The sequence below is a fragment of the Herpailurus yagouaroundi genome, unplaced genomic scaffold (genome assembly GCF_014898765.1).
Source record: "Herpailurus yagouaroundi ecotype Mexico unplaced genomic scaffold, PumYag 189, whole genome shotgun sequence".
NCBI classification, from domain to species: domain Eukaryota; kingdom Metazoa; phylum Chordata; class Mammalia; order Carnivora; family Felidae; genus Herpailurus; species Herpailurus yagouaroundi.
This window is the reverse complement of record NW_024412420.1, coordinates 15,941,887-15,955,044: the sequence shown is the minus strand read 5'-3', so window position 1 is coordinate 15,955,044 and position 13,158 is coordinate 15,941,887. Positions and strand designations below refer to the sequence as shown.

The 13,158-nt window shown below is 53.4% G+C and overlaps 2 protein-coding genes across 12 annotated transcripts in view; one reads left to right on the top strand and one right to left on the bottom strand.

Moving 5' to 3' along the window:
* Positions 1-6,747, top strand: part of LOC121045012 (transmembrane protein C17orf113) — a 50,760-nt gene extending 44,013 nt beyond the window's left edge. For 9 of the 10 annotated variants that reach the window (XM_040497570.1, XM_040497571.1, XM_040497573.1 and 6 more), the window contains exons 5-9: positions 1,170-1,335; positions 3,406-3,699; positions 4,269-4,462; positions 4,735-4,845; positions 5,326-6,747. In XM_040497570.1, the coding sequence (XP_040353504.1) occupies positions 1,170-1,335; positions 3,406-3,699; positions 4,269-4,462; positions 4,735-4,845; positions 5,326-5,562 (1,002 nt within the window). In that variant the 3' untranslated portion in view covers positions 5,563-6,747. The remainder of the gene's footprint in view (positions 1-1,169; positions 1,336-3,405; positions 3,700-4,268; positions 4,463-4,734; positions 4,846-5,325) is intronic. The other variant, XM_040497569.1, reaches the window with a different exon arrangement.
* Positions 6,688-10,914, bottom strand: NKIRAS2 (NFKB inhibitor interacting Ras like 2). 2 transcript variants are annotated; one of them, XM_040497579.1, is made up of 4 exons: positions 10,785-10,914; positions 9,712-9,819; positions 9,070-9,311; positions 6,688-8,389 (listed from the first exon to the last, which is right to left on the bottom strand). In XM_040497579.1, exons 2-4 carry the CDS (start codon positions 9,803-9,805, stop codon positions 8,150-8,152), a joined length of 576 nt encoding a protein of 191 aa, XP_040353513.1. In that variant the 5' UTR covers positions 9,806-9,819; positions 10,785-10,914; the 3' UTR covers positions 6,688-8,149. The 2 variants fall into 2 exon arrangements, with proteins under 2 accessions (XP_040353513.1, XP_040353514.1); XM_040497580.1 differs by having other exon boundaries at positions 9,712-9,815.
* Between the last annotated feature and the right edge of the window lie 2,244 nt (positions 10,915-13,158).

Here is a 13,158-nt window from a genome sequence, read left to right as displayed (position 1 = left end):
TCTCCTGTGTCCTGGATCCTTCTGCAAGAGAGAAGACTGACCTTTCCTGCTCTGGGTCCCAAGGGACACCATCAGTTCCTAGTCTGGAGCTGAGTTCTTAAAGCATCTGACAGTTAACATGTTGAACGTTTTCATGCCCATCATCTTAATTAGTTCTCATGACACCTTGTTAGATGGATAGAGGCCCTGTTATCATCCCCACTTTTCAGATGAGGAAAATGAGCCTCAGAGAGGTTAAGTGACTTGTCCGAGGTCACACAGCTGGTGAGTAGCAGAGCTGAGATTTGAGCCCAGGCCTGGCTGACCCCAAGGCCCACATACTTTCTACCACAGCCTGCCCCTAGATAGTGGAGAAGCCTCATTCTGGCCTCCCAGGGAAGATTTACCTTCTCTCTGGACAACTGTGGGGCTTGGAGAGATCTGCTCTGGTGAAAAGGTCTAGGGAGGGGCCATGGGGGCCTGTCTTTCCTATACTTGAGAGCAACAAGCAGGGACCCCTAGGTGAAGGGGGGAGGACACGAACAGGCCAGATTCAGGGGTTTCCTCCAGGCTTTCAGGTTATATGAACCTTATAAGAGATGGACAGAAAGACCTCGCTCTGAGGGAAGGACCATGTCTTCTCCATGCTGGGCTCCTGGCACAGAGCCTGGCAAAGAGCGAATGCTCAACAACTATTTGCTGAACAACTGAACAAAGAGATGAATGTTCTGGGGTGCACATACCCGAAGCATGAGGACTGCTCTATTTTTTCCATTTGTGCATTTATGAACCTGGTAACTAACATCGTTGAGCACGTGCTGTATGTACTAGGCCCCTGTCATTCATGTTCTCTTTTTAATTCTCACAACCCTTCAAGGTCAGTATTGTCATCACAAAGTTTACAAGTCAGCAAAATGAGGCTCAGAGAAGTGAGGCGATTTGCCCAGGGATGCACAGCTCATCAAGTGGCTGAGACAGAATTTGAAGCCAGAGGCTGCTTGCCTGGAGGCTCATGTATGAGAATGAGTTCTGTAAACCTCAAGGCCACACAAATGCTGTGATGACAAGGATTCACCTCTTGTCTGGCCAGAGCCCTGTCCCCTCTGACCTGCCCCCTGCCCCTCGCCAGTTCATGGATGGGGCATGTGGACTCAGCAAAAAATGGTGACCCCAAGTCCTCCCCTCCCCAGAACCAAGCTGAAGCACATTACAAAGGCCACAAACATGCCAGAAAACTCAAGGCTGTCGAAGCCGCCAAGAGCAAGCAGAGGCCACAAACCCTGGCCCGGGATGGGGTGCTGGTGTCCCCCACCCTGACTCCAGCCAGTGGATCCCCTGGAGAGCCGCACAGCAAAGGTCAGTCCTGAACTCTTCTCCCCTCTCCCCAATCCAAATCTGGTTTCTGGCGAGGGGTTGGGAGATTTCTGCATATTATTATTACTTTTAAAACATTTATTCATTTTTTTGAGACGCGTGCAGGCGCGCGCGCGCACACACACACACACACAGAGTTGAGTGGGGGAGGGGCAGGGGCAGAAAGAGAAGGAGACACAGAACCTGAAGCAGGCTTCAGGCTCTGAGCTGTCAGCACAGAGCCCGATGTGGGGCTCGAAGTCACGAACTGTGAGATCATGGCCTGAGCCGAAGTCGAACACTTAACTGACTGAGCCACCCAGGCGCCCCTGCATATTGTTATTATTTTTGCGTGTGTTGGGGTATTCCATATATACAGAAAAAGGCACACATCACAAGTGTTGAGCTCGATGAATTTTCCCAGTCTGAATATACCAAGATCAAGAAACAAGCACTCAGAAGCCCTCCTTGGTCCCCTCCGGGTGACCACCTTGTTGTAGTAGCTTCCTAGGCTACCATAATCAATGACTGAAAACTCAGTGGCTCAAGTCAGAAGTTTGAAATCCAAGTGTTGATGGGGTTGATTCCTTCATGGGGGCTCAGATGGAGAGTCTGTCCCATGCCTGTCTTCTAGTTTCTGGCACTTGCTGCCAAGCCGTGGCGTTCCTTGGCTTGTAGATGCATCCCTCCAATCTCTGCCTGTGTCTTCACATCACGTTCTCCCCGTGTCTCTGTGTCTCCATGTGGTCTTCTTATAAGGACACCAGTCATTGGATTGGGGCACACCCCAGTCCACTGTGATCTCATCTTAACTACTTAACATCTGCACAGACCCTGGTTCCAAAGATCACATTCTGGGGTTTCATGCAGATGTGAATTTTGGGGTGATGCTAATCAACCACTTGAATTCAACCACCCTCCTCCAGGTGATCCTGACTTTTCTTGCCATCAGTCCGTTGCACCTGGTTTTGGTGAATCCTATCGCATGGAACTTTTGTGCCTGGCCTCTTCCATGTTGTTGCATACAGCTGTGGTTTGTCATTTTTATTGCTGTGTAGTGTTCCATTTAATGACCGTACAACGCTGTCTTTTTTTTTTTTTTTTTAAGTTTTTTTTGTTTTGAGGGGAGCCTGGCTGGCTCAGTCAGTTAAGCGTCTGACTTCGGCTCAGGCCACGATCTCAAGGTTCATGGGTTCGAGCCCTGCATTGGGCTTTGTGCTGACAGCTCAGAGCCTGGAGCCTGCTTCGGACTCTGTGTCTCCCTCTCTCTCTGCCCCTGCCCCCACTCATGCTCTGTCTCTCTCTCTTTCAAAAATAAACATTAAAGAAATTTTATTTTTTTTTTAATTTTTTTTAACGTTTATTTATTTTTGAGACAGAGAGAGACAGAGCATGAATGGGGGAAGGTCAGAGAGAGAGGGAGACACAGAATCCAAAACAGGCTCCAGGCTCTGAGCGGTCAGCACAGAGCCCGATGCGGGGCTTGAACTCCTGGACCGTGAGATCATGACCTGAGCCGAAGTCAGACGCTTAACCGACTGAGCCACCCAGGCGCCCCTAAAGAAATTTTAAAAATATATATTTTTGTTTTTAAAGTAATCTCCATACCCAGCATGGGACTTGAACTCACAACCCCGAGATCAAGAGTCGCCTGCTCTACTGACTGAGCCAGTCAGGTTCCCCTCTCTTTTTTTGTTTAACTCTATTCTCCTGTTGATGGATTTTTGGACAGTTTCCAGTTTTATGCTATTACAAATAGTGCTCTATGAATATAACAGCACATCTTATTGGCAACTTCCGCTTATTTAACAGTTAGCAAAGAACTGTAAAGTATCGGGGCTGTGAGGGCTATCTGAGACCACTCTGTCCAACTCTACATTTTCAGATGGGGAAGCTGAGGCCTAAAGAGGCCCAAGTCTGCCCAGTGAGTTGGTGGGAGAGTGGAGTCTGGAACCCACTGCTGGTCATCCCGACACCAGGGATGCTTCCACTCTGCCATGCCACCCCCAATATGTCACTACTTAAAATCATGGCCTCCAGATGATTCTAACCTGATGCGTTCCATCTCCCCAGCCGTTCCTGCAGCCCCACCCCCTGGCCCCCAACTCCAGCCCCCGCTGACTCTGGACCCCACGCCGAGGGAGCCGGCTCACTCAGATCTCTTGGATGCTGCCTCCTCTTCCTCTTCTTCCTCCTGCCCACCCTGCTCCCCAGAGCCTGGGAGAGAGGCACCAGGGCCTGAGCCCGCAGTGGCTGCTGTGGGAAACGGTGTGAACGGGGAGGGCAGGAGCGAGAAGGGGCGCCTCTATTGCCCCACGTGCAAGGTGACAGTGAACTCCGCCTCCCAGCTTCAGGCTCACAACACAGGTCAGTGTCGTGCCCCTCTCCCTCCCCCACCACCCTCACCTCCCCCCCCCCCCCCCCCCCCAGGGAGGAGTGGGGCAGGGAGACCCCCTCCACAGCTGGAGGCAGGCTGGAGTTTCTGGGCACTTTGCCCAAGGGCTTCATGACAGAGGTGTTGTGTTCAGCTGTGATTGGGTGGGCATTTGGGGTCCTCCCACTAATGCTTGAGGCGGGAGAATTGGGAAGAGAAGTCTGTGGCAGCAGGAACTGAAGGGTCGCTGGGAGAAGGCAGGAAGCTCCTCCTCCATCTATCTTAGACCCAGAAGGAAAGCACTGAGATGGGAGCAAAGGGAAGCCACAAGGCTCCCCTGCAGGGAGGCATTCTGGGGAGGCTGGGGGTGGGGGGGACAAGAGAAGCTGGGAGGCCCAGGCGGAGGTGGAGAAGAGAACGCTCAGGCTGAGCGGCTGGAGGGGAGAGCGTGTGCAGGCGGCTTAAGGGGGCAGCCAGCCTGACCTGGTTCAGAGGCATCTCCGCTGCCCTGGAACCCTTCTTGGGTGCTGACAGGCTGGGGCTGTCGTTCCTTCTCTCTCAGGAGCCAAGCACCGGTGGATGGTGGAAGGTCAGCGAGGTGCTCCTCGAAGGGGCCGGGGCCGCCCTGTGCCCCGGGGAGGCGGACACAAGGCCAAGAGAGTGGCAGGGGGCCAGGGCGGCCGACAGGGGCCCAGCCCCCCCTTTCACTGTGCCCTGTGTCAGCTCCAGGTCAATTCGGAGACCCAACTCAAGCAGGTGGGAGAAACCAGAGCAGGGCTGAGGGGTGGGTCCGGTCCCAGGTGACAGGAGGGAGCCAGGGAGGAAGAAGAGGGAGGCTGGAGGGGCAGTGGGCTCCTGGAGGGGCCAAGGCTGGGTCTCACCTCCCCTTCCCACGGTGATACCCAGTAGGTGTGCGTCTGACGTGTGACTCATGGGTGAGGAAGGGTTAGCTAGTGGAGGATGATAGAGTCATCTAGGGGTCCTTGGGCTTCCTTATCCTGTTGCCAGTTTGTCTGTCTGTCCATTAGCACCTGAGCAGCAGGAGGCACAAAGACCGCCTGGCTGGGAAGCCCCCCAAGCCCTCCAGCCAGCACAGCAAGCTGCAGAAACATGCAGCGCTGGCTGTGAGTATCCTCAAGGTATCTGTCTCCCGGCGACAGGGCTGGGCCCTGGGTCAAGAGGGGAGAGGATGGGCCAGAAGGGCAAGCTGGGGGGGACTGGTGGGGACTGGTGGGGGTGGGGCAGGAAGGGAGCCACCCCCCCTTTAAGGCTGCCTGGGCAGAGAGTTGGGCTGGGGTTTTGGACCATCTTGGGATCTGCCCAGTGGAATTTCCGGGGAGGTGGACCGAGGATAGCAATCTCTGGGTCAAGAGCGAGGAGTGGGCGTGCATCTCCTAGAGACCATCTCTGCCCCCACCCCCCATAGCCTCCTTCCTCTGGGCAGGAAGACAGGTGCTGGAGAAAGCCCTTTGGAATGATGTTTTGGGGGTGGGAAGGGTTTAGGTTTGGAACCCTAAAAGGCACGTCTTTCCTGCAACAGAACGCCCAAGGATGGGGCCCCGGGAGGGCTGGGATTTTCCTGGGTCAGACTGTGTCCATTCTCTCTCTCTCCTCTGCAGTCGAAGCTAGCCTTGCAGAAGCAACTCACCAAGACACTTGCAGCCCGCTTCCTGCCCAGCCCGATCCCCGCCGCTGCCGCAGCCATCTGTGCGCTGCCAGGGCCCCTGGCCCTCAGGCCTGCCCCCACAGCAGCCACCACCCTCTTCCCAGCTCCCATCCTGGGCCCGGCTCTGTTTCGCACCCCAGCAGGAGCCGTCCGCCCTGCCACAGGGCCCATCGTCTTTGCCCCCTACTAGGCTTCCTGGGGAGGCCGGGGCTTGGCACCCAGCAGTCGCCGCTGTCCTTGCCTCCTCTTCCCGAGATGCCTCAGTTTCCTCCATCCCCTAGGAGACTGCTATTTACAGCCAAAGCTTCCTGCCCAATCTAGGAAGAGCTGGGCTACTTTTAAGGGCAGCTGCCCTTTGCCCAGTCTGGACTACGGATTCAACTACAACCCTCCTGGCCCAAGACCTTCCAACCCTCCTCTCCCCAGCCTCCTCAGGCTGGCACTGGGCTCCCCTGCATTGCCCAGCCTGCTTTGCAGGGAGCAAACTGAGAAATCCCAAAGATCTATGCAAAATCCTAGCCCCAGCCCCATGGTGCTCTCTTTTCCCCCACCTGAGACCTAGAACCCCATGGTCAGAGGTCCTAGGAATCTTAACTTTGAGCCTGGCAAGAAGTCTAGAGAAGAGGCCCTCTCCATTCACTGGACTCTCTGGAAAAGGCAGATGGGGTCTCAAGCTAGACAGGGTTCAAGGCTATCTGGACAAGGTGACCCTGGGGGAGTGGAAGAAGACTGTGGAGGAGAAAGGGGGGGCAGGGAGCAAAGCCAGGGTGGGGCTGGGGCTGAGAGATTTTGGGGTTCCTCTGCTGTGATCAGACAGGGCTGGGAGAGGGGGAGGGGAGGGTGATTTTCTGGCTGGGCCCAGTTTTAACAGAGGTCATCAATCCCACACAAGCTCTCTCCTCAGCCTTTCACTGATGTCTCCTGAACCCCAGCTGGGGGTGGAGGGTGGTGGTGGGCATTGGATCTCTCCAGACTATGGACCCAGCTAACACCAACCCCCCCTCCCCCAGGGCTCCCAAAAGAAGAGCTTTCCCCTCAGGCTCCCCACCCCAAACCGGTCCCCAGCACTAAATCCAGCTTCCCCTCCTCCCAAGCAGAATCCTGCCCCCTCACTGTGAAGCGGAGTGTTGGGATCCAGGCTGACACACTCAAGACCCATTTTCATGCTGTCAAAGTTAATGTCACAACCTCCATCCCACCCCCCAGCACTGCTCTGTCACCCCACAATATGGGACTTTGCCAGTATCCACCTGTATCTTTTCCTTTTTTAGATATTTCCAATGGGAGGACAAGAAGGGGGGAGGGGAGGGGAACCTTTTGATAACAGTTGTGGTTTTATTGTGTCCAATGCATCAATAAATGAATTCAAGCCCGAGCCTGTAGATGCCCTAATTCGACTCACCCAGCCCTGCCCTATTCACCTCTCCCATCCCGGGGAGAAGGGGTGTGGACTAGAGGTCACCTGGCTCCGGCTCTGGTGTCTCATCTCTGCTGGGTGTGCACATTAGAAGCATGAAGTGGACACGGGAAGTCGTGGGTTACAAGCTCACTTGATAGCATGTTGAAAGTGTAACCACCCTTCTGAGCCCCGACAGATCTGTCAGCTCCTGAGAAGCTGCTACTGGTTTGCCTTGTTCTATTCAGGCATCTGAGGTAAGGAAGGGCTAGAGGAGCACCTTGTCCAGCCTTCACCATGGCAGCAGGCATATAAACACAGGTAATTGATAAATAGGAGTCCAGCTACCAGCTGAAAACAACCACAGGAAGGGGTGAAGGCCAGGCCCCACCGGGTGTGAGGTGGGCTGATCGGGCACTGGGCGGGCGGCAGCTCTGGCAGCTAGAGGCAGTGCACGCCTGCCCCCTGGTGGTTGGGGGAGAGCAGTGTCTCAGCCTCCAGGGCCAGTGGGCATAGCACCTTGAAGAGGGAGAAGCAAAGGGTACAGTGAGAGCCAGCCCCAAGCCACAGGTATTATAAAATCAGAGGGCTGGAGAGGATCCAGAAGATCATCTAAGCAACTCCCGTCACCTTACAGATGAGAAAACCGAAACCCAGAGAGAGGAAAGGACTTGCAGGGTCCTAAAGCCAGCTGGTGAAGCCCAGCCCATCCTTCCTTTCCACCCTAGCCAATAAGGGCCACGTGCTCCCTGAGCAGGAAGAAGAAGCAAAACAATTGGGGGGTGGGGGGGGGTGGGGGAGTTAAAGCAGAAAATTACACTTCCCAGGAGGCTGGCTTCTTCCAGCCAAGGAGAGGACAGGAGAAAGGTGAGGGGGTCAGAGTTGGACACCAGCATGCACACACATGCACATGTGCACACGTCTACACGCACATAATACCTGGACGCCCTTCCTCTGGAGTCCAGTCTGGTGCCATGAGTATGAGTGTGTGTGTGTGTGTGTGTCTGTCTGTCTGTCTGTCACTGGCAGAAAGCTCACAGGTGGGGGACCCCTGTGACAGGAACCAGAGCCTAGACTGGGCACTTGTGCATGGCAGCTCAGCTTCCCATCCAGGGCAGGTGGAAGGGGACAGTGACCACAACTGCCCCAGGTCATGGAGGGCAGGTATGATAAGAGCTGGTGGGGAGGGAGGCTTTGGGGGCACTAACCTAGATTATCTCCACTTCCCAAGGCTGGGAGGGAGCAAAAGCGACCTGAGCCTGGGACAGCCCAGCTGCCTGGCCTGGGAAGGACAGCTTGTCTAACCCCACCCCTGGATATATCTCCCAGAGCCCCAGAAGCTGGAATGAGGCTGGGAAGGTGGAGGAAGGAAGGCAGGTCTTCAGCCATCCAAGGAGCCGCTGCCCTTGTTCTTGCGGCTGAGGGGGAAAGCAGACTTGCTCTGGGGCTGGGTCATCTTGCTGGCCAGGTAGACGAAGGGCTCCAGCAGAGAGCGGCGGTCAGCCACAGATACCTCCCACAGCTTCACCTTCTCGGACTTGGCCCAGTGCTGAGCCACGTCTGGGTCCACACGCCGCTGCTCCTGTAGGTCACACTTGTTGCCAAGGACCACGATGGTGACCTGGGGAAGAGGGACAGAGTAGAGGCCTGAGGATGTACCACGGGCCTCAGAGTTGGGTGTGAGGGTTGGCAACGACCTAGAAGTCCTAACAGAAGAAAAAGTCTCAACAGCTAACGTTTTGCCTCTTCTTATATAGGAAACAATGACTGGGGAGAGGGAGATGGTTGCTTTTTATTCTCCTTCCTCTGTTTAAGTTCTACCCTCCATCTGGCCCTCCCTCCAGGAGTTCTCTTATAAGCCCTGTGTCACCCGTGCCTGCTCATTACGAGCAACCAGTCTGTTTCTGGCTAAACAACTGGTGAGGGAACATTCCCCAAACACCTGCAGCTTAAAGGGGGATTTGGGAACAGAAGGATAAGAGCAAAGAACCATCATAAAGAAAGATTAGTGGGGGCTCCCAAAGTTAGGTCAGAAACCTCTAAAACTAAAGGAAAGCCCCTTTGGTTGAGCTGCCTCAACATACAGCCACCTGTAGGGGTGAAGACACCCTCCAGTGGCCTCCATCCCTCCTCTAGCTCCTACCCTACCTCCTGGGATATGAATGAAAAACAGCCATGCCAGGCTCCCCAGAGCCAGCCCAGGGCCCACTCTTTCTCCTAACCCCACCCGTGGATATGTCTTTCAGAGCCCCAGAAGCTGGAATGAGGCTGGAAAGGTGGAGAAGGGATCCCCACACACACCTCCTTCTTGTCCTTGGATTTGTCGATCTCCTTCTTGAGCAGCTCTACACGCTGAAAGGACTCTCGGCTATCCGTGCTGTAGACCAGGACATAGCCATCAGTGCAGGAGAAGCAGTGCCGGGGTAGCTCGGCCCCATCCCGGAGCCCCCGGGTGTCGTAGAAACGCACCTGCTCCCGCACCCCCCGGTCAGTCTCAATGGAGCCCACGTAGATGTCTTCCTGTGTCTCAATCATCTCAGAACCTGGGGCAAAATGAGGAAAAAACTTGTTTGTAGAAAGAAGGAAGATGGGAAACGTGGGTGACTGAGTATATCCTAACAGGCCAATCAGCCAGGGAAGGAAAGGAATGGGGGGCTGGGGACAGAGGGCCAGGGACTGACAGGCAGGACTGGATGACTTGGGGAACAGCATGGATCTCATGCTAACGCCATACTAAGCAAAAGTGTGACCTGAGAGCTTTTCGTTGCTATCTCAAATATTGGGTTTCCTCTTTCCAGATTTCAATATGCTGGGGTTAAGGTCGTTATGTAGATTTCACTCTTTGGGGGTACAATAACCATCAGCAGCAGCTTTTAGCCTTTTCATGTTATGATCACACCCTACTTATTCTTCCACCATGTCCCTACCCCCAACAACACTCACCTACTACATGGTTCCCATATAGAAGCTGCTCCAGGATTGAAGTTTTGCCCACAGATGCTTGACCACACACGACCACCTTGCAGCTCTTCCCCATGCTTAGCCTTCTGCCTTGAAGAACAGAAGCACACTGGGTGAGGTGGGATGAAAACAGAGGGCAGATCTCCTATAACTGAGGGCCAGGTTCTGAACCTCAGAACTTTAGGGATTCAGCACTGTCTGTCCCCTACTGTGGTCAGGGTGTATTGGAGTGATGTGTCTCCGTCCGCTACTGGACAGTGGGCTGTACTTTACTCATCTTTGTCATTCCAAGCACCTGATCAGTAACTGGCTCAGAGCAGGTTTTCAGTAATTGTTGCCATAAAGGGGAAAGAGAGTCTTTGGTTTAAAGGAACCACTGGCCGGGTTCCTTTCTGTGCACAGGATGTGGAAGACCAGTAGCTGGAGGGAGCTCCACTCAGCTTCCTGTCTTGAGCCATGCCTCCATGGAGAAATAAACAAGAATGCTATATTGTGTGGATTGGTCTTAAGCCGCTCTTCGTCTGGAGAGCGAGCTAATGAGAATGGGATTTTGCTTTCCTGTATGATTCATCTGGACAATTAATTCCCTCTAATTCCCAGTCAAGTCCATGGCTAAGATGAAGAACATCACACAAGAAAGAGTGAAAGAATCTAAGGGGAAAAGGAGAAAATCTGTGATGCCCTTGAACTCATAAGCCAAAATGAGGCTCAGACACAGAAACCTCCCGGACAGAGATCTCGTCGAAGGCATTCCAAACACAAGCTTCCCAGAAGAAACCCCAGACAAGGATTGCCTCAGAGAGCAGATACAGAGGGCACTCCCAAGAGGTGTCTTAAACAGAGACCTCTCGAGTAAACTCCCGATATAGACCCCCTCCCCGCTCGGGGCCCAAATAGTGGGCCCCACAATGAAAGGATACCCCAAGTGAGACTGCTAGAGGGGCTTCCGCCACCGATTTACCCCCGAGGGGGCCCCTAGAGGGAATCGGAGGCAGAGACCCGCCACCTAAAGCGGCCCGGATGCGGTGACCGACCCTGGCCTGCCACCTCCGTACCTCCCGGAGCCCTCGCAGCACCCCGGCTGGGCCCCTCCAGGCACGCCGGGACTAGGGGAGGGGCAGCACAGCCACAAGCACTCCGCTTTTCCGCCCGGGTGGTTCCAGGCTCCGTCTGGCCCCGCCCCCCAGCTTCCGTCCTTCAAGGACCAATTCCGGCTGCAGCTTGCAGGAGCCGGGCACACAGCTCCCCCAGAGGCAGGAAGGGAGAATGACGGGGAGAAAGCCGGCACCAGGGCTGGCTGCACACGTGAGCACAAGGTTCTAGGCAACTTGGACACAGGGGGCTGGTGTCTCTAATGCCCAAATGTTCTTTCTCTAAAGGCTGCCATAGTGCAGTAACGCTTCATTTATTCAATCGTTTATTAGTCAGATGTCTTCTGAGCAGCTACTCTGTGCCAGGTATAAAACCACATGCTGAGAAAAAATGTAATTAGACAAGGTAGCTGCTCATGAGAACATCACCGTCTAGAGGAGCTAGATATCTACAGGGCAGCATGGTAAAAACTATTTTGGAGGTGCTATGGGAGCACAGCAAAAAAACATTGGACTTCAGGGACAGTGGGCATCACAGAAAACTTCCTGGAGGAGGTTATGTCTGTTTTGAGACTTGAAGGGTCTGGGAGGAAAGAGTGGAGGAAACATGGCAAAAGTCATGGCATTTTTCCGGAACTACAAGTGTTTTGGTTTAATATTGTTGGTGGAAAGGAGGCAAATAATCGAAGACCTTGTGTGTTAGGTCAAAGAGTTCAAACTGTATCCTAACAGCAGTGGAAAGCCGTTGATAGGTTTTATGCCAGTGAAGTGACATGATCATTTTTCCTTTTAGGAAGGTCATTGGCAGAAGAGTAAAGAATGGAGATGAGACAAGGGGCCAGTTAGGAGACTATGGTAGTATTCCAAGTTTTAAAAATAAAAATGAGGAGAGCCTGACTGGTATGGAATGGAGACAGATAGATTTGGAAGACATTTGGTAGGAAAATCAACAAGATTTGGTGATAAATTGGGAGTCAGGAGTGAGAAAGGGGGCGTTCATGATGTCTCCTTTCTAATTCGGTGACCAATTGGTGAACCCACTTGAATAGATAAGGAATTCAGGAAAAGAGAAATAAGTAAAGCATTTGTTGTTGTTGTTGTTGAGGAATGAGAGAATGACAAACGACTTAAATATAAATGTCTCCAGGATTTGTGAAACATACAAGACATCCAGTAGATAATTGGATATAGAGATCTAGAACTCACAAGTGAGAGGTCTAGGTTGGAAATATCGACAAAGCTGAGGGTCATCTACAGCTCAAATGAAAGCTATGGGAGTAAATGAATTGGCTTAGATGCAAAGAACACACAGTGGGAAGATGGTCCACAGACAGGTTGGCTTCCTGCATTAGACCATAGATTGTGACGCATTGGCAGGCAGGGCAGGTGGTCTGTGAATATCCGCCCAATCTAGCACACTCCCCAAGTAGGCCATTTGGAGAGACTAGTGAATGATTGGCTGGCTGAATGACTTCTCTCTTCCCACCCACTGAGCCTCTCCCAACCTTCTCTAGCCAGTGGTGGGTGTGGTTTCTGCTCCCTTAGCACTGCCATAGGCAGAGGCCTTTCAAGAAGCCTACTGAGGATGACACTATTTTACTGGAGGAAAGGAGTAGATCCTTTCCAAATTCACTTGTCCCCTTCTTTAGTTCTCAATTAAAAAGTTTTAACCTCAAACTCCTCCAATTTAATTTAACCTCAGAAAACCCCGGTTTTATTCAAACCCACGAATACTATTGGTTCGAGTTCCCAGTCCAGACTGCATTCGGCAAAACAAGCTTGCCGAGCAGGGTGTTTCCATAAAGGGTGAGTACTGGGGACACTATGGAGCAGGGACCTCACCCTGAGAGCTGCCTTATAAACTCCAGGGCAGGGTCTGGGGCGCCGTGCCACCCTTCCTAGGCTTAATGCTGAGATGGCACTCCCAGGCAGCTGACATGAAAGCAGCCTCATTAAAGGGTCAGCGTCATTAGGGTGATGAACCAGTTGTTGCTTGGAGATCCAGTGGGGATGAAAGGCGCGGGGTGAAGACGCCCTGCGTTCCCCTGGCTTGGTTGGGCAGGGCTTCCAAGGGCCGATGAAAGCTAGGGGAACTGGGCTCAAAGTGTCTCTTCTTGCCTTTCCCGGTAGGAAGCTGTGAACACACTCCAAGGTCAGGAAGGTAGTAGTGGGGGCTCTTTCCCTCCAGAGTCCTGGGTCACCGAGTCCCGAACCCAACCCAGACTCTCCTGAACCTTACTGGAGACTCTCTAGGATTGGAAGTTGCTATGGCAACGAGGCTCTCAGAATACTGAGAAGAGCTCAGGCCTAGAGAGGCATCACCCTCTTGTACCCCTCA